At 40.8% G+C, this 25,765-nt stretch overlaps 1 protein-coding gene across 7 annotated transcripts in view; it reads left to right on the top strand.

Moving 5' to 3' along the window:
- Positions 1-20,412, top strand: part of rbfox3a (RNA binding fox-1 homolog 3a) — a 585,838-nt gene extending 565,426 nt beyond the window's left edge. For all 7 annotated transcript variants that reach the window (XM_061755993.1, XM_061755991.1, XM_061755992.1 and 4 more), the window contains 2 exons: positions 8,519-8,597; positions 19,507-20,412. In XM_061755993.1, the coding sequence (XP_061611977.1) occupies positions 8,519-8,597; positions 19,507-19,566 (139 nt within the window). In that variant the 3' untranslated portion in view covers positions 19,567-20,412. The remainder of the gene's footprint in view (positions 1-8,518; positions 8,598-19,506) is intronic.
- The last annotated feature ends 5,353 nt before the right edge of the window (positions 20,413-25,765 follow it).

Here is a 25,765-nt window from a genome sequence, read left to right as displayed (position 1 = left end):
TTAGCGTCAGGGTGCAGGTTTTGAGTTGATTATCAGGAAAGGAATATAAAACATACTAAGACTTTTACTCTAATAAAATAGCTTCGATATCTGTGAAAACGTATACCAACAGAGAGTTGTTTTCGTGTGTGTGTGTGTGTGTGTGTGTGTGTGTGTGTGTGCATGTGTGGGTATAAGGCATCCTCTGTGAGCTATCCTTGAGAGACAGCGCATGTCAGGCCAGATAAGGAATGTTCACAGTAGGAGGCTGTAGGCCTCTGATAATGTAAGACACAATAGAGGTGAGAAGTGAGTGGTGGTCTCCAAAGACTTATAAAGAAAGCGAAGGTGAAGTATACCGCAGGTGAGAGGGCAGATCTCCCTCCACAGAACTAATTTAGTTTCCTTTCATTTTCTCCACTTACATAATTCCTCTTTGTCATTCCCAGTTTGTTTATTCTCCATGACGGTTGTGTATCGCCTCTCTCCCTTCTCTTGTATTCTATTTTCACACTCTTGATTTAGAGGGAAGTCTTAGCACTGACGTGGAATTGAGAGGAGATGGGTCCAAACCAAACTAAACTGCAACTCTTTACATTTGAGACTGGGCCTCAAATTATTGTTGTCCATCTTCCATCATTTAAGTAGCAACCGCGCAGAAACTTTACCAACAGCCCATTCAGATAAGTAAATAAAGAAACATGGTCATATACTTTACACAAAATAATGACCTACAAGCTTCAGTTTCAAATGTATCAAAGAAAAAAATATTGTTAAGGGATATATAAAACATTAAAGATTGTCTCAATGACAAATATATAGCTTTACAACAGCAGCAGTACAGATTTAAACCTTTGAGTCTGTTGTTTTGTTTGCAGGATTATAGCGCAATACATACAATATGCCATACAATGTTATTATCAGTTGGCTTTCCAAAATATGAAATTTCAACTCGAGGTCTATTTGTATATAAATATCTTCCCATAAGATATACAGTATCAGAAAAATAACTCATCTGTTTTAGGGTGAAGTTGTTGCCATTTATTAAGTGTATAACCATTTTCTTACCTAAACCTTTAACATTCTTAAGAGTCATAAAGAGTGTAAAAAGTCAAGCACTACTAATAGTAGAATGCAAAAAATAAAACTGTTTTATCTTCAATTATTAAGGCATAATGCAAAGGTGGGTGATTTCAACATTCATATTGATTTAAAGAACTGTACCCAGTGAATTCCGCTCACTACTGGAAAATTTCAATATCATATGGCATGTTACTGTAATGGCACCACCCACACCAAAGGTCACACATTGGATCTGGTCTGTTCTGTCGACATCACTCTTCCCAGCTGTATTACCTAGACCTGGCTGTTACCCAGTTCACTAATTTACTCTTTTTTCCAGAAATGTTCACGTTTTTAGTTTAAATACTTGTTTGAAGGTGTATTTAAAAAAATGTTTAAGCCTGTCCTCTTCCTGTCAGCCATTCTGGAAATGATGTCATAGTTGGATGCCCATCAGAAGCAGAGACCTGTGATTAAATTTCTTGCTTTGGAAGGATAACCACCACTAAACATTTTTAAAATGTTGCAAAATGTGTATGGGGAAGCTGCAGTAGACTACAGAGCAATCAAAAAGTGGGTGTCCTGGATCAAAGGCAAAGAACAAGAGCCAACTTTGAGTGACCTCCGTGACAAGGAAAGGAACTCGCAAAGTCATCAGTTCCTTTGGCTGGACAACCATGACCCAACCCCCATACTCACCAGATCCGGCATCATCAGATTAGCACCTTTTTGGACCTTCAAAAGAAGGAGTTAGGGATCAACACTTCTCTGATGTTGAACAAGTTAAACAAGCTGTTTAAAAAAAAGAGAGTTTAAAAGAGAAAAGAGTAATTGTGAGCAACAGTATGGTTTTATGTCTAGAAACAGTACCCCAGAAGCATTGCCTTGAGAGTGTGATGGAGAAGTACAGACATGGTCAGAAGGGGCTACATTGTGTCTTTGTAGATCTAGAGAAAGCCTATGACAGAGTACCCAGAGAGGAACTGTGGTACTGCATGCAGAAGTCTGGAGTGGCAGAGAAGTATGTTAGAATAATACAGGACATGTACGAGGGCAGCAGAACAGTGGTGAGGTGTGCTGTTGGTGTGACAGATGAATTTAAGGTGGAGGTGGGACTGCATCAGGGATCAGCCCTGAGCCCCTTCCTGTTTGCAGTGGTGATGGATAGGCTGACAGATGAGGTTAGACTGGAATCCCCGTGGACCATGATGTTTGCAGATGACATTGTGATCTGCAGTGAAAGCAGGGAGCAGGTGGAGGAACAGTTAGAAGGATGGAGGCATGCACTGGAAAGTAGAGGAATGAAGATTAGCCGAAGTAAAACAGAATATATGTGCATGAATGAGAGGGGTGGTGGGGGAAGAGTGAGGCGACAGGGAGAAGAGATCGAAGAAGGTGAAGGACTTTAAATACTTGGGCTCAACCGTCCAGAGCAATGGTGAGTGTTGTCAGGAAGTGAAGAAACGGGTCCAAGCAGGTTGGAACGGGTGGAGGAAGGTGTCAGGTGTGTTATGTGACAGAAGAGTCTCTGCTAGGATGAAGGGCAAAGTTTATAAAACAGTGGTGAGGCCAGCCATGATCTACGGATTAGAGACAGTGGCACTGAAGAGACAACAGGAAGTAGAGTTGGAGGTGGCGGAAATGAAGATGTTGCGGTTCGCTCTCGGAGTGACCAGGTTGGATAAAATTAGAAATGAGCTCATCAGAGGGACAGCCAAGGTTCGATGTTTTGGAGACAAAGTTAGAGAGAGCAGACTTCGATGGTTTGGACACGTCCAGAGGAGAGAGAGTGAGTAAATTGGTAGAAGGATGATGAAGATGGAGCTGCCAGGCAAGAAAGCTAGAGGAAGACCAAAGAGAAGGTTGATGGATGTCGTGAGGGAAGACATGATGGCAGTTGGTATTCGAGAGGAGGATGCAGGAGATAGGCTTACATGGAAAAGGATGACATGCTGTGGCGACCCCTAACGGGACAAGCCGAAAAGAAAAGAAGAAGATATTGCCTTTACATTGCAATAAATAAAGCTCAAGGAAAATTGGGTTGATTACTTATTGAATGACCCTCATGCGTGTGTGTATGTATGTATGTATGTATATAATATGATATCACATGTAATATAGGCGACACCACAATCAGTGGATTACTGCTGATGAGAGAATGCTTCCTTTGATTTATGAGCAGATTTATTTATAGACATTACATATTTGGCGACATTCACACTATTTCATCAGAAGGTGAACATTGATTCGATGTGTGAGTTATGACTTTGACAAAGACAGTTCAGAAATGGTTTTAAGCATTTTTCATAGGGGTTATCAAAAACTCATTTTAATTCCTTATTGATTAAAATAACCGTTATTTGCAAACACTGTCCCCACGTCCTCCCCTTTATATTTCCTCGTCTTTTTGTCTGGAGGTCTCTCACTTAAAAACAGTTTAACAAAACCTAGTTTACCCCCGCATCCGCTTATCTTTGTCCTCCAGACATACGTTTTGCTTCCTTTTTAAATTTAGCAAACAAACGAGAGGGAAAAGGAGGCAAAGAGGAATCCAAATAAAGCAGTCTAGTGGCATCAGAGAAAGGGGGATGGAATAAGAAAAGAGATGGGCTTTGGGGTTGAGGATTAGTTCCAAGCCAGTGCTGGTGAATAGACTGGAAATAAATCTCAGGAGACAGACGAAGAGGAATACTTGGAGTTGGCAACTCGGGGGAACCTACAGAAGGTGAAGAAGAAGTAGCCACCACAAAAATGAACTGCTCTCTCTAAACTTGTCCTTCTTTTTGACGTGGGAATCCCAAAGTAAGTCACAATACAGTATTATTACAATATTTTTTAACACTGATAACGATAATATCATCATACAGTGGTTGTGGGAGGGGGGGTACATTATTCATAACAAAATGTAACTGAGGAAGGCAAAACCTTGCACATTAAGCAGCAGAAAAAATAACTTTGATCTCCTAATGTTTCCATAATAATAGTGTGATCAAATGCTGATGTGACCAATTAATGTCTTTTTTAGTAGCTCGACAAAACAGATGCATCATTTTCTTTAAAAAAAAAAAAAAAAAAAACATCACAAAGACAGTTATTAGACAGATTTAGTACCTGATATGTAAATCTGTCAATATTTTCACTGCACTGTATGTTGTTCTTGTACAGGAATATGCAAATACAAAAATTGCCAATAAAACAAGTCTCCCATATGGAGAATGTTTCTCTCAGCATTTAATGATCGAAAGCAGCAAAGTAAGATAAAGACATGTCTATGCACTGCTCATGAGTTGAAGCAATGCCTTCATATTTTACTTTGAAGTGAAAGAAATTTACTAGTTTAATGGTGACTTTATCCACCCGATTTTCCGAACCAGTTCAACAATAATTTGGGGATTTATTATCAGCTCAAAACTGTAGGTTCATTATTAAAGTTTGTTGACATCTGGTTTATTAAAACAAAGAAACTTTGAAGGACTCTATTGCTGAACAGTGAACAGCTAGGAATGAAACGTGTTCTTTGGCCATTTTAAATATGCTGTGTTGCATATGTACATGGAGATTAATACCTACACTCATCCTTCAGTGTAAAAACTGATTTTAACTGATATATCACATCCATATTTTTCCCACCCATATTTTCAAACTCCTTTCTGAAAGATTTTTAATTTGTCTTTTTTCTCTCTATCCCAACTACTCTTACCACAACATATATTTTTTGAATTTATCGAGACAAATATTTTTTTTTACTTTTTTAAGTTGCAGGCATTCTTTCAAACTGGCTTTTTCCACATGAATTAAGGATCACCACAATCCCATAGATTTACAATATACTATACAGTACATAAGGGGCCATTGAGTCCAATTCCATCCCTTTGGCCGTTCGTTAGTGTAAGCGAGAGGGGTAAATGATTAGACTGTAGCTCTCTCCTTTGCACCACACTTAAAATCGACGAGCCATAATGCCACTTATCCCCTGCTTGTTTTCGATAGCAGATTCTCCCGATCCATTGTCTATCCCTAACTAATCAAAGTTAACATCCAAACGTTTACATTTTGTGGTTAGGCGTGGAGGAAGAAGAAAACAATTCACGTTCTCCCAGATGATAAAGTTACCGCTTTGATTTGTGCCAGATTAAAGATCCCGTGTAGTTTTATGTTTGGCAAACAAGTCAAGATGTCAGATTGTACTGCCTCCTTAACAAAACACTCATCAAGCCCATAGTTTCCAGCAGGTGGTATGTTCACAGTGTGGGGAATCTAAATGTATTCCTTGTATTAAAGATGATTTGTTTAGCATTTAAATCAGGCTACCCACTATAGTTAGTTTTATGACCAAGCGTGGCAATATAGCAAATGTTCCAGGTTTCACTCAGAGTTTATTTAGGTTATTTGAATGTCAATGCTGCCAATCTCAGCTGACTTTGGACAAGAGACGGTATTCACCCTGGACTGATTGCGAGTCAGTCACCTGGCACATTCCAACAAACAACCATTCAAATTCACACCTTTGGGCAGTTTGTCTCCAATTAACAAAATTTGCATGATTTTGGAATGTGGAAGGAAATGGGAGTACGTCAGAAAACCTGAGCAGCACAGGGAGAACATGCAAAACGTAATATAATTAAATATCCATGAAAGAGATTATTTCAGTCTGAGTAGTTCTTTCAGCAACAAACACAAACATTAGTACAATCACATTAAGCCTCACATACTGATGATGTGGCCGTGCCAATACATTTAGTATTTCATTTTTTGTGGAACATACTAATGTGTAACTTCATAAGATCCGAAACGGTCATCAGTGTAACGCATATAAACATGAATGCCCATAATATTACCACTGTTTCCTCGCACAATTACAAATTTATCCACCCACACATTCATTTTCTTCCACTTATCCGAAGTCAGGTCACGGGGGCAGCAGTTTTAACTCTCCCCAGCCACTTTATTCAGCTCTTCCAGAGGAATACCGAGAATTTTCCTGGCCACCTGGGAGACATAGTCTCTCTAGCGTGTCCTGGGTACTCATCAGGGCCTCCTTCTGGCGGGACGTGCCTGGAACACCTCTATAGAGAGGCATCTAGGAAGCATCATAACCATATGCCCGACCCACCTCATCTGGCTCCTCTCCATGTGGTGGAGCAGCGGCTCTACTCTGAGCCCCTCCCGGATGGCCGATATTCACACCCTATCGCTAAGGGAGAGCCCAGGCTCCCTGCAGAGGAAACTGAATTCAACCGCTTGTATTTGTGATCTTGTTTTTTCGGTCACAACCAGTGGGTCGGGTCCCAAAAGAACAAGATAGGTGAGGGTGAGAACCTAGCTCGACCATTAATCTAGAGTGTCACCTTTCGGCTCAGCTTCTTCTTTACCTCGGTAATACTGCAGATGCTGCACCAATCCACTTGTCGATCTCACATTCCATTCTTCCCGCACTCGTGAAGAATATCCCAAGATATTTGAACTCCTCCACCTTGGCCAGGATCTCATCCCTAACATGGAGCAGGCACTCCACTCTTTTCCGACTGAGAACCATGGCCTCAGATTTGGAGGCGCTGATTCTTATCCCATCCATGTCACACTTTGCTACAAACTGCTTCAGCGAGAGTTGAAGATCGCGGCACGATGAAGCCAACAGAAACACATCATCTGCATGAAGCACATACATAATACTGAGGCCACCAACGCCTTAAAGGTTATGAACAGAATTGGTGACAAAGGACACTTTTGCCGGAGTTCAACCTTCACTGGAAATGAATTAGGCTTACAACCGGCAATGCGGACCAAACAATAACGCGAGTTGTACAGGGACAGAACAGCCCATATTAAGGGGTCCGGTACTCCATTCTCCCAGGAACAACTCCCACAGGACTTCCTGTAGGACACAGTCAAACTCCTTCTCCAAGTCCAGAATTTATTCAAAGCCATACAGAAGTTGTCCTCCATGACCTCACTAAGTCCTCCCACTTCTAAGTTTTTGCCTCAGCATTCACAAAAGCTGCATTCTCCTTGGCCTGCCGGTACCCATCATCTACTGTACCTCCCACAGGCCAAAAAACACTCCGTCTTCAGCTTTTGACGGTATTCCTCACTGGAAGTGTACACCAACGGGTTCGGGGATTGCCGTGACGACAGGCACTGACCACTGTATGGCCACAGCTGCGGTCGGCAACCTCAACAATGACATGGAACACAGCCAGCTCGGACTCAATGTCCCCACCTCCATCAAGTCGAAACTCTTTCGGGAAGGGGATTCCCAGCCGACCCAAACAAACGATCATTGGAGGGGATATAGCTCCTTCTGTATTTTACAAGGGTACCCACTAACGTTCAATGCTCCAGTCAATGTTCAATGCTCGCATGGAGAGATGTCTCCATGCGAGACAATTGTGCCGCTTTTAAAAGGAATGAAGTCGCTTCAATTGGACATGATTGTCGTCGGCTGATGATGCCCACACCAGCGCAGATGTCCCACTTTTAAATTAACTGGAGGTATGCCTCTCACGAAATTACCAAAACCAGGTCTTGCCTGCCTTCTCGCAGTGTTACACCAAGCGCAGTGCTAGATTTGCGCTAGTGACGAAAATAAGAGCGCATACTTTATTTTCATAGTATTTTTTATTCATTTTCAGTGGCCCTAATATTCAATATGTAACCAAATGATACCTGAAATGACAACCAACAAAATGTATAATAATAATAATAAATGAATAACATACATAAAGGTGGCCTTCAATGTGGTTATTTTATATGGAGTGTCACTTTGCCTCACACCTAAACTTTTATCCATCCATCCATTTTTTTGTACCGCTTATCCTCACTAGGGTTGCTGGATCCTATCCCGGCTATCTTCAGGTGAGAGGCGAGGTAGACCCTGAACTGGTCGTCAGCCAATCGTAGGGCACATAGAAACAAACAACCAATCGTTCTCACATTCACACCCGCGGGCAATTTAGAGTCTTCAATCAACATACCACGCATGTTTTGGGGATGTGGGAGGAAACCGGAGTACCCGTAAAAAACCCACGCAGGCACGGGGAGAACATGCAAACACCACACAGGCCGGGCCAGGATTTGAATCCCAGTCCCCAGAACTGTGAGGCAAATGTGCTAACCAGTCAACCACTGTGCCGCCCCTAATCTTTTATTTTAAAAAACATTTTAATTAAATTACCACAAAGTAATTGGCATGCAGCAAACCGGAGCCAATATTCCACCATAGGAATACCTGATGCTCTGGGCCAAGAATAATAATCCTGCCATATGGAGGTGGTTCTGTGTACTTTAAGGGAATATATACCTGTATGTGACAAGACAAGGACAGATATCAAAGACAGAAAGATTCTTGAGCTCAAATTTTCCCCTGCGTACCTTTGGGAGATGATCTAGGTTTCTGTTGTAGTAGCCAAATCAAGGGAAGTGGGTGCAAAGATGAACAAAAAGCAACTGTTTACATTGCCTGTTTTCTCTTTTACAGTTATGGCAGAGTCTATGCAACAGCAGACCCATATCACCATACGATCGGTCCTGCAGCCACATATACCGTGGGCACTATGGTGAGTCTGTTTCATTTTTCTTGGTCTGGCTGTCTGAATATTATGCTTGTATGATGTATTATTAAGCATCGAGTTATATTGTTGTTTTAAATAACACATGACATTCCAACTGAATACTGTATATGGATGTTTAAGTGTATTGGAGCCCATAGTGGTGTATAATACAAAACAATAATACAGTAGAGTAATATTCGGATGCCCTTGATTAATCATCAAGGAACATAACATAAGCCCTTAGGTTGCTCTTTGTGACCAAGTTTTAATGTTGAATGTGAATCATTGCCACTTCAGTAAATGAAAAAGGGAAGCTGCTCTATTCTCCAACTCCCCAATCGCATATATTGGCCTGAAGCTTTTTTGCTTGAAATTTTGCTGAGATTGGGAATTCCTCCACACGATCATTTTGCAAGGGGAGTCAAACGTTAATGTTTGTTTTTAGCTAGCTTTGCAGCTAACATCAAAGATGAAAATAATTTTTTGATTAAAGCTATAAAGAATATCTCTGAAGATGGAGTAAAACCACAAGTACTACTTTTTATTTTTCCTTTTTCTACATGGGTCTAGGTAAAGCCTTTTTCCAGTGTGTTACAGCCATCTACTTGATGCATATGCTGTGAGATTAAAAGACGAAATAGAAGAAGGAAACATAGGACAATCAAACTTGGATACATTTTAACCTTAACAAGATTTTTGCATATAAATACATATAATTATCATAATTATATATCTTTAGATATTTTTATCTGTTAAACTGCCTTAGTAGTATAATATACTTGCATTTTCTTTTATATAATAATATAACTTTTCCCATATTATCTTTATTTGGTCATTGGCTTGAAGACATCAAAGGGTCTCCACTCTCATTGTGAGGTGTGTAGCATCCATATTTCGACTCAAATTGAAGTCACGAAATGATTCCTTGCCCTAATTTAGGTACCTTTCTTGGTACCCATAATGACTGCAGCATAGCTGCCGCTTGATGCAGCATTTTGGGTTCCACGAGAAAACCCTATGCAGATTATTGCTGCAGTGCTGACGTGTGTGGTGATGGCAATCACAAACCCGCCACACCTCCCCCATGCATCCCCCATGCACACCTCCCTTCCTCCCCTATAGTGCAGCTGCTAGCTAAAAGCCTTCATTAATTACAACCATTATTTCCTCTTCATTTACTTAATTAAAACAGTGGCCTGTGTTTCCCTCCTTATTACTTTAAACTTTCTTCTCTTTTTTTCTTCAAATCACTCCTCCCTTTTGCCCCATACTGATTTTAAGTAGATCAAAACATATTATGCTGTATTATAGTATCTTTAAACTTAACTCAGCCTCCCATACACTGAAAACAATAAACACTAAATAACTTTTAAAAATTGAAGTAATCCGTCACAGTTATTTTAGCTTTGATCAAATAAAAATGCTTAATTTCGTGTATCGTGAAAGTTTTTATTTCGTGTAAACCATATTTGAATGTTGATTACCAGTCTTAGCCAAATGGTTAGCTCTTGCTAACTTAGCTTAGAGTAGTTTAAAAAGACAGCGAGTTTCATTGCTCATACATATGCACACACTAATGCAAACTTCACACAAGACAAGGGCATTTAGTGTTGTTGTTTAACGTTTTATGGCGTCTTTCTGCTTTATCTGAGCGAAATATATACGTTTAAGCAGCAGTTCCTCCCGTTCCCAGTAGGCTAGCTACCTGGCCTGCACACTCCAGACAATAGTGCGTCGGATTCGAGGGCTGAATATTACGTCAAGTTAAGCACAGATAACATGTTTATAAATATAAATGACATTAAACTAACAATAACCTTATCAAAGTTTAATAAAGTTTATTTTTGTTTTGGTTTTTTTACCAATGTCAACGCTGCTCCTTCCATTCAAGGCATGCGCAGATCACATTTAGTTTGAGAAAATCCTTTGGACAAAATGAAATATTTCAGTTGGGTGTACCGCTGTAAATTTAAGTTACAGTAAAGTAAATAAAATACGGTACATGAAACCATAAATATAAATGATAACGTTCACTTAAAACGAGAAAACTAATATTTTTCAACAATTTGAAAAAAAGAAATACATTTTCACAAATGACAGCTTTGGTATACTTTTTTTCAGTGTAGTCATTGAAAACGTTCAAATAAAAATTTTAATCATAAGCTAGAAAATAATGATACAATTATGGATCAATTGATCAAGGTAAGATTTTGTTGGTAATGCTGATAAGGAATTAGTTAATTCTTGACCCAAATAGTACATAAAGGAAAAGCAGGTAATTGACACTTTTATTCTAGCTTACATTACTTTAAAATGTAAAAAACCTTATTTTTAAGTCTTATGAATATCGTGATTTGGGTTGAGCATTTTATTGACAATGGGTAATTTCCTTGATTGACTAAGGGTCAAAGTAACAATCAATCAATCAATTTATTGTTATTTTTAAATATTATTCTTATGGGCCTGGAAGAATCTCTCTGTGATTGTTGTGAACTCCTGTTTCGAAGCCAGTGTTTGGTGTTGCATTTAGCTGCTTGGAAGAGTTGTCTTGTGGAAGTAGCTCGACGTCTCTGAGTAATTGTACTTTAGAAGTGCCAACCAGTTGAGACTGAATCAAGAGTGCCTCTGCTCATTGCTACCAACCATGTAATTCAGGGAGCAACAGCTCGTATAACAAACACATTTAGTTAGAATACCTTCATAATGGATTTGTATTTATAAATTTTTTGGGAAGTACAGGTCGAGTTTAATTGACTGCTTTAATAAAAAAAAAAATCAAAATTAAATCATATACATAGAAATTGACATCAAGAAGTGACAACATAATTAGTACAGATTCAATATTTTACCACACATAGTCGACCAAGAAGGAAGATAATATTAAAGAATAACATTTAAAAAATAGAATAAATTTTTCCAATGAACAATATACCCACCAACTTTATAAGGATGCTTTTCAGGAAGAAAAAGAAGGAGTGATTTGTTTGTACAAAAGAGAGAAGTTAACTTATAGTAATATAAAAATACAAATACAGGTTCTACCATTCTGCATTGGATACTGATTGGAGCTTTTTTTTTTTCTTTTCATCTTTGATGTTGCAGGCTAGCCTTTACAGAGGAGGGTGCAGTCGCTTCACTCCCTACTAGAAAGGAGGGAGTCACGCCCACCCCCCTTTCCTTCCCCAGCAAAAAATAAACACATAAAAAGTAACAGCAAACAAAATCTCTAAACTATCCCTTTCATAGGAAGAAACATACAATGCTTCCAAGTGGCAAATAGAATCATTCTCAAATTACTTCTACTATTATGGTTATGTATGTATGATGTATAAATGCATTGATGTACAGTAAGTAATGCATTTAATTTGGAAACCTATTCCTCACTTGTGGGGTTGAGGATAGAGGGGTAGTTGTCAACATGGCAAATCTTTAATTCCAATATTTCTGTGTGTTCTCTCCAAGTTGGTCTTTAACTCAGCTCCTTTGGGATGGCTTAATGCAGTGGTTTTAATTCCACACAATTCCCCAACTTTATTGTTTCGATTAATCATTTTCCTCATATACATTGAAAGTGGCAGCAATCAGCAAATTCCAGTTTGAGCAACGAACTTACAGATGGGATTTATTACATAAATGGAATAACCATTCGGCCCAAAGAGAGCTGGCTTCATTGTAAGAGAGCCAATAACCGGAGCTGACTTAATGGAACTTACAACTGTTAAGCCCGAATAAGGTGAAACTGCAACAAAATGCTCAGCATTAAGTGATGCATAACGGGAGGCAGGCTGAGCATGAGGACAGACTGATCTATTACTGACTCTGAATGCAGCAGGAAGTGATGTATGGTGGGGGTGTGGAGAAAGAGCTATGGCAGCCATTGCAAAATGGGCGGCAGTGCGTTCGAGCCAATTGATTGTTGGCTTGATGCCAGAGGCAGGAGGTATCCCATTACTTCTGAATTGCTTTACAGGGGGAAAAACACATTATTTTCCCTCGATTCGTACCGTTTCCTGTCTTTTCACATCATGCACATTCTAAGCAATCACGGCACGTGAGAAATATTACTCACATGTAATGAACAAATGGAAGAGTATTTTTTGGACATCGGATATGATTTACAAAAAATAAATAAAAAATCTTTATGTTAAAGTTGCATCAATCACCCAGGAGTTATTAATTTCAACTTGCTTGACCAGAGTCTGCAAAGATCACAGGTTTAAATGTTTTGGGATTCTTGGGCATTTTTAAATGCAGCAAACAAGTCTTGGAATTGGCATTTGGTGAGCTAGTAGCCTTCTGATGAATGTCAAGCCATCACTGACATATTGATTATCAGTTTCGCAGGGAGGAGGGGCCAAACATAGTGGGACCCAATCAGCTGCACTGTAGATATTGCCAATAAACTTCAAACAATTCCTAAGATTGATGAATAAAAAATCTACCATAAATACATCATAATTCACAAATCAGTCTACTAATAAATATTCCATCAAATACTGTACGCAAACTTACTTTTTTGCAGCATGATTTCTCCAAATACGTTCACTTTTACAACAGAAGCCGCTCACTAGTTGTCATGAATGTAGCAACTTGCTGAGAATAAAATTAAAGTCAATATCTAAAAACAAAGCTTAGTTATTCTTTCATATCTAAGAAATATATTGAAATAGGCTGAAGAACATATTGTTGGTGTATGATGTGGCAAAAGACTGATTAGTTACACTTAGACATCAATGCAATCCACATACAGTACGAGGATGGATAAAATAGTTCATGACACTGACCAAATTATTGTGACTTCGGCACTTTGTTGGACTTATTTGGCTTAAAGTGTGTTATCCAGAAATATGCCTACAGTCACATGGTCGCAGCAGGCACCAATTCACACAAACACGTATACACAAAAAAAACGCACACATATAGGAGCTCCCTCACCAGTAAATAGCATCTGTGCCGGCTGTGTCTGATGGGATCGTAAAGACAGGAGTCAGTAGCGCAGGAAGAGAAGGGAGTGTGAAGAGCAGCAGTAACCGAGGCAATATACGCCGCAGATTAGAGATAAGAGAGTTCAGTCAATAGGCACTGATCTCATTTGAAGATATACCAGACGGACTAGACTCACACAAGCACGCACAAATTCACACTTGCGCCCCGAGCTGTCACTGTTGGTCGTCTTTTCTGTTGTTCCCTCGCTGTTTTCAAAAATATGGATTGAACAAAACCTCTGTTCGCTTATTTACCTTTGCGCAAACTAAATATGTGGCTTGACTCTAAGAAGCAGCATGTCTTAACATACACGCATGTGTTCAGCCGGCCAACATCCTCTTAATAGTTTTATCTTTGTTGGAGGACTTTCATGGAGGACATTCGGTGATGAAGTTGCAGATTGAAAACATACATTGCATCGATACGTAGAAGTGCCAGACAGATAGCAAGTGTTAGCATTAGCATTATTATGGGATGCATTTGTCTTTACCACAATGTTTACGACTATCACTAATAATAATAACACAAATAACAATCACTACTCCGCTACATTTATACTATTGAGGAAAGTAGGGGGAAATTTATATATATGTTCCCGTGCCTGGGTGGGGTTTTCTCCGGGCACTCCGGTTTCCTCCCACATCCCAAAAACATTGCGTGGTAGTTTGATTGAAGACTCTAAATTGCCCGTAGGTGTGAATGTGAGTGCAAATGGTTGTTTGTTTCTATGTGCCCGGCTGGCGACCGGTTCAGGGTGTACCCCGCCTCCTGCCCGAAGATAGGCTGGGATAGGCTCCAGCAGCCCGCGACCCTAGAGAGGATAAGTGGTAAAGAAAATGGATGGATGGATGGATGTTTATTTGACTGCATTGTGATAGAGGAGAATTTTCTGCAGTGAGCACACTGACAGGTATGAAGCAGTAGATAAACAAATCCAAAAGTCAGGGATATCTGCCCACTAACAGCAAGGTTACAAGACATTTTGTCCCTAAAATTATTGAAAACAAATCTGCCATTGAAACTAAAATGACTTGACTTGAGACGATTCTTAAAATAATATAGTGTATCTTAAAACAAGTCTTTTTGTCTTGCTAAAAAATGTGGAAAAAAATTCAAAACTTTCTTAAAATAAGTACAGTAAGTTGGTTTCACTAGAAATAAGACAAACAAATTACAAGATAAGATGTTGCATTTTTGCAGTGTGTGGCAAAATTCCAAAGAAAGGAATTAAGTACAATAATACTGCTTAATGCGTTCCATAGAAATTACCAGGAAACCATGTAAGTATGACATAATTCATTGTCACATTGTCCCTTAGTGTTCATGATATTGCCAGCTTTGTTACAGAATAAATAGACATTAAAAAACATTAATATCAAAAGCATATCATTAATCAACCTGCTAACACGAATTTGAAGAAATTGAGATGCTTTTAAATCATGTTAACACATTCAGCATTTTTTAATGCATTCAGAATAATAGCAGTACAGTATATAGTTGGGAATATATCCATCATTTTTTATACATATATTGTATATATATTTATATTACATTTACAAGTTACCATATAGTGTATCAGAAATTCTGCATTGGGCAGCAGTCATTACCGAGCTTCTTTATGATTGTAAATCAGCAAAAAAACAAAAAAGTTAAATGACAACAGCTGTGCAATGAGTTAGTTTTATTGGTATTAAAAATGAGTGACCACAGACAAGCAAAGGGTTGCCACACTCAAGTACAAGCATTAAGCATCTGGCAACACAAGTAAACAAATCGAATATGCGCCCAAAGTGTGCTTATAAAGCAAGACTAATGCCTACAAAACAACTCCGAACTGTGAAATACTTCTACTGGGAAAAGACCAGAAATCATGTAGCTGACATAAGATGTGCGAAGCCTTGGCACAAATCATAGTGCATCATTCCTATATTGTTAGTGATAGCAACACAAGAGCGAAAGGAAAATGAAGACCTGACTGTTAAAAATGATTATTACTACTTGTATTATTTTGATATAGGCATATATTACTCATTATGGATGAAATGGATTGTCCTTATAATGTGTGATTATACTTGATAGATGCATATAAATATTTTAGTTTATATTTTCTCGACTGGGCCAGCATGGTGGAGGTTAAGACATCTGCCTCACAGTCGAGAGGTTTTGTGTTTGAATCCCGGTTCGGGATTTGTGTTTTCTCCGGGTAGTGCATCTTCCTCCTCCATTGTAAAAACATTGGCTGGCAACCAGTCCAGGATGTAACCTGCCTCTTACACAAAGTCAGCTGGCTCCAGCTCTCTATTGATTTACAATCCGTCCATGTATCCAAACCTATGGACAATTTAGAATCTTCACTAACCTAACATACATGTCTTTGTGATGTGGAAGGGAAAATGGAGTGCCTGTAGAAAAGGATGTCATGCTAACCGCTGTGCCAGTACATCAGAGAACTTGATCTGCAACAAATACCATGCTTTCCAAATATACTTATTTCTGTGATAAAGAAAACTTAAATATGTGTCATGTGCAAACCATCCCAAACATTAAGCAATGTTTGCAATGCTCAAAATGTGCCTGGGTTGTTCCACCATTACCACCAAATACCAATAAATATAAATGAAAGATGACTTTATTTTAAAAAATAAAGACACTGTCTAATCTTAACGTTGCATATTTTCGTTGTAATTATATGAATGTGTGTTGGGGTGGGTTGATACAACAGTGACAATTATTCTAGTGTAATATAAACACAATAACCTGTCTATGGTTAGCACCGATGAGTACACACTCTCCCACTCCATGTACAGTGTCTACATGAGATTCTTTCTATATGGCAAAATGCATTGTCAGTGATCTTGCCATCATATTTCATCCATGACTATTCCATGCACTTTACACTACAACCAATTGACAAATGTTATTTAATTTCAATTTCTTGTATTTGGTATTTTGTTTCAACTTTCATTGTGTATCATCTAATTATGTGTCATAGCCATTACTAATTAACTATTAAAAATGATATTGTCATTGATGTGTACTAAAGAAAGTTTAAAAAAGACAGCTAAAGTATCCTTTTATATATATATATATAATATCAATAGTAAGAGGAAAGACAATGGAAACCTTTTATATTACAAGAAATATATGTTTAAGTGTTTCATTTCATTTGAATGTCTTTCTATATACAGTATAAACAGTCAAATTAATGTGTGAAGTGTTTTGATAAACCATTGGCCTACTACTGTCTTTGTTATTGTCTGTCTTCTCACCCACAGACTACTTTCATTAAGAAATTGAGCACACAAAAAAAACATTTCTGGATTTTTTTAAAAAGGATTCTTCTGTCTCCATCCAGCCATCCGTTATGTATAACTCCTGTCCTGTTCAACTCAACCCAGCTGATTTAGGGCAAAACAGCCTGGTCGCTATAGGCAATTGTGAAAACTGTGCATTGATCCCATACTAGCGGCATGAAAATCAGCAAAGTCAACCTCTACACTTTCAATGCTCCATATTCCTGTCAAAATAATCACATCTCCATCCCAGTTTCCTCTGAGGTAATAATAAATGTAGAGGCAACATTCTTCTGCCAGTGACTTGTTTGTCTTGTCACTTGTTGCTCGACTGAATTTGTGGAGCACAAATCTTTGTGCCTAAAAGCCAGTGAAACATTTGTTGCATGCCATTCAACCAAATTTCCAGGGAAGATTTAGCTCTGGAGTCCTCTTTTTGGGGTGAGGAGGTCTTGATGCCATCATAACACAGGTTACAAGTTAAAAAGGAAAATGTGATGATTACTATAACATATGAAACTGAGTTATTGTAATGTAACAATAGCGCTCAGTGCAATATGGCTAATGTGACAATAATTGGCATAAATAATAAAAGAAGAAAAAAACAATCATGTCCCACATTCATCACTGCGTTGCACATCACGTTGCCCCAAAACCTTAATTTCACCATGACTGCATACCTGCTTTCGTGTGATTCATCTAATGCTGCAAATATTGGCACTTATTCCATAGTTCTGGACCTAAAAACGATGTCGGCAGAAAAAAAATACCCTTCAAAATAGACCGAGTAGTCATTTTAGGGTTGTTTTCTGATGACATATTTGATTTTCAGGCAGATTTGGGCCCGCTCAGATTTAGGTCAAAAACTGCGTGACTGACACATCAGCCTGCTGACGTCGGCGACAGAAATCGATATTGCTGATTTGTCCCCACTTTGTTATTTTTATGCAATATCAAAAAGGAGCAGTTTTGCTAATCAACTTCATTTCAGGAGCAACTTTCGAATGCAAATTTTGACTTCCAAAGCTTGCAAATGAATCCGCTTATTTCCAGCCTTGAATATTTACCAATTTTAAGTGGTAAAAAGAACAAATCTATAAACGCTCCTGAATGCTCAAAATGTCTGAGAAGTGTTGTAAAACTACCTATTTCCTCATCTGGGGAACCCGTGCGACGCAATTGTTGCCTATATTGAAAGTCTGGATGTTTTTTTTTTTTTTAGACAATAACGAGACAAAACTGAGGTTACAGATATTACAGTAGGCTTGTTTTGTTAAAATCGATGAGTCACTAAGGTCAGTGCATGCAGATTCATTTCTGCCTAATACACGGGTTTATTGCATCGCTCATGGCGCTAAGAAAAAGAAAAAGAGTTTGGGAATATGACGTAACAGGTGTTTGCTTTTGTGAAGTTAAAAGGCTTTTTGGACGCTCAGTGACGGTGTGTGACCGCAGACTTGATGAGCACGGCTAGTGCCGTCATTGTGTTTATTGTGTTTATTTTTAATTTTGATAGCATAATAAATTTGGGATTTTTTTTTATCATATTAAATTAGTGATTTAACATAATTTTGGGGTGCTATTGTGTTGATGTGTGCAACGGTATATGATAACAATTCAAGGTATAATACCAACTTAAACAAAACGGTGTTTTGAAACTCTAGCAAGATGTAATTGTTTTGTTTTGTTTTCATTTTGGAGGTGTGAGATTCCGACAGACAGTGATGATATATAAAATATGAGTAAATAGTGCCGCTTTATGGTATAGCACATTCCTTTGGCCACACTGGCTATGCAGCGAAATGGTCTCCAGCTCTGTCGCTGACGTCACACAAAGACATGGGGGCATATCGATTTTGGTGAAGTAAAAGGGGTGTTCCCAGGACAAATACTGGTAGTTATTTACGGATTGCTCCAAAACAGATTGAGATTATTGGGAATGACTGCCAGTTTCATTTTGTTGAGCAAAAAGTACATTAAGAGAACTTGTTCGTGAAATATATTCCAGCCATACGCTATAGGTCTTTTAACTAACAAAACCTATTCTAAACTAAAATCGAATAAATATTAACCAAAAAAAAACAAAAAAACATTGTTTTTAGTCCAATTATCTCCTCATGGATAAATCAAATGTGTACTCAGTGTTTGTTGCATCTTTGTGGTCTATTTCAAGAACCTCCATGTGATGTGTGTAGTCTTGTGTCCCCTGTAGGATTGAGGGGGGGGGGACAAAAGACTTCTGAATCAAGCAGAAAGGATCCACATGGGAGCCAATTTAAAAGGCCACATATTTTCATGAAACCATACTAAGACTCACAGCAGTTTTCAAACAAAAGTAAAGTTCAAGTACAACTGAACTGTATCAAGAAACTTCAGAGCACTTGTCAAACAGGTTTTAAATTTGTGCTCGCCATGCTTTCAGATTATGGGTTAATTATATTATATATTATGAAAAGATAACCAAACAAATTGTATGCTCAAGCCTTATCATTGTATTCTTTTTTGTATATTACCTATGACTGTCATGGGTGTGTGTTCCGGTTCTTGTTTTCCCCGTCTCGTACACACCTTCACCACCTGTGCCTCATTCACCCTAATTACCCCTTGCATTTAACCTCGTGTCTCATTCTTTCTAGTCGCCAGTTCGTTGTACCTCGTCGCGTTCCAGCATTCCTTGTTTCCACGTCACAGACTAGACCATGTTCTGATTATCGACCTCGCCTTTTTGCCTCACATTTTTGGATACTGTTGCCTTTTTTGGATTGCCTGCCCGTATATTAAACCTCTCTTTTTGAAACTGTCCATTTGTTTTGGAGTCGTGTAGTTTTGGGTCCTATCCTATGTTCCGTTCATGACGGAACGAACTGGCCATAACATGGACCCAGCAGACTCAGACCCGTTGCGCAAAGCCCTTCAAGCACAGAGTCAACGCCTCTCGAAGCAGGATAAGCAGCTTGCTGCCCTCCACCTTCATCTAGAGGGACTTTCAGAGCATCAGGACACTATGATGAGACAGGTGGCCTCACAGTTTGAAGTTCTTATGAAAATGATTCAAAAGAAGGAACCAGTTGGCACAAAACCCGATACCGCCACGGTACCAAAGTTTCCATGTGAAGCAGTTACCATGCAGCCACTTGCCACCTCCGCTGCTGTCTGCCCACAGCTTTCTTGACCGGAGAGGTTCTCTGGAGATTCTGGGAACATTATGCCATTCATCACTCAGTGCGAACTCCACTTTGAGCTGCAGGCAGGTGCCTTCCCCACTGAGCGGGCAAAAATCGCTTTTGTCATTTCCCACCTGACTGGTCGTGTGGAGGCGTGGGCTACTACTGAATGGAGCCGAAATTCCGCCGGATGTCATTCGTGGGCTTTGTTCGTAAAGACGATGGAGCAAATTTTTCAGTTTTCCACACCAGATCGTGAGGCAGCTCGCTCCCTTGTCACCTTACATCAAGGCAAACGCAGGGTGTCAGATTACGCGATTGAGTTTCACATTCTAGCAGATGAGAGTCAGTGGAATAATAGGGCACTGTTCGATCCATTTTTTCAAGGACTATAACCCCCCGTCAAGGATCATTTGGTCCCGCTAGACGGAGTTCGGCGGAGGGCTGCATCACCACGCACTTGGAGGACGAGCCTCGGTGACCAGCCAAACCAAGGCAGATCTATCCACTAGCTAGGGTCACCACGGATGAACCCATGCAACTGGGCAGGTTCCATCTCTCCCCTGAGGAACCTCAACGCCAGCTGAGGGAAGGGCATTGCTTCTACTGTGGGCAGTTGGGTCATTCCGTGAGCAACTGTCACGTCAAGGTTGCCGGTGCCGGTAGCAAGGACACAGGAGCGGTGAGTTTAAATTTCATTAAGGAATACCCTACCTGAGTTCTTCCTAAAGTGACACTATGCTCTCCTGATCAAGAAATTCATACACCTGTATTAATTGACTCTGGTTCTGACGCAAACTTACTCAACTCCCTCCTCGTTAGACAGATGCACCTTAGAACCTTTCAAATAAAATGGCACCGCAACACCTATGCTGCAGATGGCAGTTTTATGGGCAAGATCACTCACTGCACCCAAACACATTGACATTTCCTGATTCTCACTTGGAACGCTTTAGTTTTCATGTTTTTGATGCCATGAATCATGACCTTATTTTAGGGAACCCATGGTTGAAATTACATAACCCCCACATTGACTGGTCCTCTGGGCATGTTATGTCATGGGGCAGCAATTGCGCCCAGAACTGTTTCAAGCCTCCATGTGATGTTCAGGGCTATGTTTCAAATGACAATCCACAGACCCCATCTGGGGATCCTGACTTATCTCAAGTGCCCACCTGTTACCAGGACATTAAAGACGTTTTTTCCAAGTCCAAGGCCAAATCCCTTCTGCCCCACAGACCGTATGACTGTGCAGTTGACTTGCTGCCTGGAACCACACCTCCACGAGGGAGGTTGTTCTCTCTTTCAGGGCCGGAACACAAGGCTATGAAGGAGTATGTGGATGAATCACTGGCAGCCGGGATTATTCGCTAATCTTCATCCCCTGCGGGAGCCGGATTTTTCTTTGTGGACAAGAAGGACAAGACTCTGCGACCCTGTATCGATTATCGGGGTCTCAACGACATAACTCTGAAAAACAGGTACCCTCTTCCTCTCATCTCCACCGGCTTTGAGTTCCTGGAAGGAGCCAAGGTTTTCACCAAACTAGACTTAAGAAATGCATATAATCTAGTCAGGGTAAGGGAGGGGGATGAATGGAAAACAGAATTCAACACACCAACGGGACATTACAAGTATTTGGTGATGCCTTTTGGACTAACTAACGCTCCAGCTGTGTTCCAGAACTTTGTCAATGATGTCCTGCGTGACATGTTGAATGTGTACGTTTTTGTATATTTGCATGATATTTTGATATTCTCCCCAGATGAGGAGACTCACATCATTCATGTCCGCTCTGTGTTGCAGCAGTTACTGCAGAATTAACTATATGTCAAGGCTGAGAAATGTGAGTTCCACAAGGCGTCCGTTTCTTTTCTGGGGTTTGGGGCTCCAGGTGAAATCAAAATGGACCCTTGTAAAGTTGATGCCGTGACTAATTGGCCCATGTCACGCAAAGACGTAAAAAGGTTCTTAGGGTTCGCTAATTTCTACAGAAAGTTCATTAGAAATTTCAGTTCTATAGCCTCGCCTTTGCATGATCTTACTTCGCCACACAGACCTTTCGTATGGAACTCGCTTTGTCAGGCAGCTTTTCAGAAACTTAAGTTGAGCTTTACCTCCGCTCCCATCCTCACTTTGGCAGATTTCAAACAGCAGTTTGTGGTAGAAGTCGATGCGTCTGATGGAGCAGTGCTCTCCCAGAAATGTCTCAAGGATGGTAAATTACATCCTTGTGCTTATCTCTCCAAAAAACTGACCCCAGCCGAGAGAAATTATGACATTGGAGACCATGAACTGCTGGCAGTCAAGGTGGCTTTGGTGGAATGGAGGCACTGGCTAGAGGGTTCACATACTCCGTTTTTAGTATGGACAGATCACAAGAACCTGGAATATCTTAAGTCTGCTAAGAGATTAAATGCGAGGCAGGCTAGATGGGCTCTGCTTTTCACTACACGTTATCCTACCGACCTGGTTCTAAAAATGGTAAGCCAGATGCTTTATCGCGCAGAGAATTCTTTGTCCGACTCTAAAACCATTTTGCCCAAGTCATGTTTCATTTCTGCTTTTGTTTGGGACATTGAGACTGCGGTAAAAGAGGCCCTGAAAAACACTCTTAGCCCTGAAAATTGCCCTGAAAACAGCCTTTATGTGGTTCCGACCTTAAAGGGAAGTGTCATCCACTGGGCTCACACTAACTAGACTGTATGTCACCGAGGCATTGCCAAGACTCAATCTGTGGTCGAACAGCGCTTTTGGTGCCCCAATGTTAGAAGGGATGTTACCAATTATGTCAATGCTTGCCAGGTATGTGCTGCTAACAAGTCCTCTCGTAAACGTCCTTCTGGGGAGTTGCGATCCCTGCCAATACCACAACCTCCTTGGTCAGAAATCTCCGTAGGCTTTGTGACGGGATTACCGGCCTCGAAAGGAAATACCACCATTTTCACAGTCGTGGACAGGTTCTCTAAAATGGAACACTTCCTTGCACTCCCGAAACTCCCCGCAGCTAAAGACACTGCCGAGTTAATGATACCCCAGGTATTCAAGTTCCATGGTTTCCCCAAGAATGTGGTATCCGATAGGGGTCCCCAATTCATTTCGCAATTTTGGAAGGAGTTTTGCAATCTCATAGGTGCTGCCGTAAGTCTGTCCTCTGGGTTTCACCCTGAAGCCAACGGACAAACCGAGAGGCTGAACCAGGACCTGGAGACTGGGCTCCAATGTCTCGCTTCACAGGAGCCACGATCCTGGTCTCAGAAACTGGTTTGGGTCGAGTTTTCTCACAATTCCCTCCCCTCTGCATCCACTGGTCTATCGCCTTTTCACGTTGTGCAGGGTTACCAATCATCTCTATTTCCTGCCATAGCACCAGAGTCCACAGTTCCAGCGGCATTGACCTTGGTGAGACGCTGCAGGAGGACCTAGGAGCGAGCCCGCTAGATGCTGCTACGCCAGGGACGGTCCTACAAAACCACTGCTGACCGTCGGAGGACACCGGCCCCGAACTACAAAGTCGGTCAGCGAGTTTGGCTCTCTATCAAACATATTCCATTCCGGGTGGAGTCCATCAAGCTCGCTGCCAGGTTCGTTGGGCCCTTCCCCATCACAAAGATCATCACCCCTGTCACCATGAAGCTTAGGCTCCCAAGGTCGATGCGGGTCCACCCTGCTTTTCACGCCAGCCTGCTCAAGCCCGCCCGGGAATCCCCTCTGGTCCCGCCTTCCAGGCCCCCACCTCCCCCCACAATTCGTGGATGGGGGCCCTGTCTTCACTGTGAGGTGACTGTTGTCGTCTCGTCGGAGGGGGAGGGGGTTTCATTATCTGGTGGACTGGGAGGGCTACGGGCCTGCGGAACGTTCATGGGTGCCGTCTGCGTTTATCATGGATGACTCGTTCATTTGGGACTTCCACGTTGCGCATCCAGGCGCTCCGGGCCCGGCCGTTAAGTGGGGGGTACTATCATGGGTGTGTGTTCCGGTTGTTGTTTTCCCGCTGTCTCGTACACACCTGCCCCTGAGAGCATCTTCACCACTTGTGCCTCATTCACCCTAATTACCCCTTGCATTTAACCTCGTGTCTCATTCTTTCTAGTCGCCAGTTCGTTGTTCCTTGTCGTCGCGTTCCAGCATGCCTTGTTTCCACGTCACAGACTCACAGTAAGACTAGACCCTGTTCCGATTATCGACCTCGCCTTTTTGCCTCACATTTTTGGATACTGTTGCCTTTTATGGATTGCCTTCCTGCCTTTTTGAAACTGTCCATTTGTTTTGGAGTCGTGCATTTTTGGGTCCTATCCTCTTTTCCGTTCATGACAATGACGTGGTATTGAGTCACATGAGTCTCCGTAAAGCAAACAATTATATCATGTTTTACTGTGTGAATAACAATGTACGATGTCTTTAAAGAGACACCTGTCACATTCTCTCATCTGTTATTTCAAGGAAGTTGATGGCCCACCCACTCTCTGAGCTCATTTCAGGTGTGCACTCTTGTCTTGTGGAACTTGATTGATGAGCCGAGCTCCATCGCTCACCTCAAAGGCTCTTTGTCCCTTTTTTTTTTTTTATGTGGACTTTATTTGAAGAAGTTTCACCATTAGATGCAGGCAGGTGAAGACGAGCACACAGGAAGTTGGTAGGTTTGGGAGGGGAGCACACAAGCTTCTCAAGCCATTAATTTTTGCGCAGTGATTTTTAATTATTTCACATCTCATACTCAAGCATCCTTGATCACCTTTCGCGGGTGTGTACGTGATCCCTAGCATCAATTTTGGAGATCACACAACCTCCAAATCCTCCAGCCTTCCCCTCAGCCCCTGCTGCTCGATGCTTCCGTGCCATCCTCTGAGGCTTCTTCTCTGCAGCATCACTGAGTATGAAACAAATCTCGGAGGGTGTGAGCCTGCTAAGCTGAGACGAGAGGAGGCAGTTATCAGCTGTGATTGGTGACACACTGGCACAGCTCCACAGGTCCTGTCTCGCACGGTCTCCCGTAGGAGGGGGCAGGACCAAGCAACTACAAAGTTCTGCTGAATTTACAAGCAGCCTCTTTTGAAGAGCCAACTTCGCCCAACATGTACTTTATATTTCACACTCACGTCCGTCTCTGTTTTATAACAGGGCAAATGACAGGAATGTCTTGTACTATATTACGTCCAACTGATGCGCCACTGAAGTAGATTTAAATAGTCACTTTGTTACAGTGTAACATGCAAGAAATTATTATACAGTTTTGTATCTAATTAGTCATTACGAGCTAGGGCTGCAAAGTTCTGGGGATTTTCAATGTTGGGAATATTTGGGAATTTAAAGTATGCAACATAAATAAATGTAAATTTGTCTGTAAAAGGAACTTAAATAACCATTTGCTCTGTTTAATATTAGCTAATGAGAGATACAGTTAATCCTTAAATAATTTTTGCCTCGCCCAATATTGAGTTAACGTGAATTTTATTTGGTGAATAGGTATATTTTTGCAGTAAGACATAGGTCTCTGGCATAAATCCATTCCTACGAGGAGGCAGGTTAGACTCGGTGTTGGTAATTTTGTTAACCGACATAGCCCAGCACATTTAAAAGTGGACCGTCTGCGCTGGTGTGGCGTCATCACAGCCGACTTCAATCTTGTCCAATCGAAGGGGCTCCTCTCATTCCTTTTAAATGCAGCTCATCTATCTCACACAGAAGAGTGCGTCACACAGAAGAGTGCGTTACAGAAGCATTGAACATT

The sequence above is a fragment of the Phyllopteryx taeniolatus genome, chromosome 19 (assembly GCF_024500385.1).
Source record: "Phyllopteryx taeniolatus isolate TA_2022b chromosome 19, UOR_Ptae_1.2, whole genome shotgun sequence".
NCBI lineage: Eukaryota > Metazoa > Chordata > Actinopteri > Syngnathiformes > Syngnathidae > Phyllopteryx > Phyllopteryx taeniolatus.
Note: the sequence above shows the minus strand (reverse complement) of the source record. Positions and strands in the feature narration are given on the sequence as shown.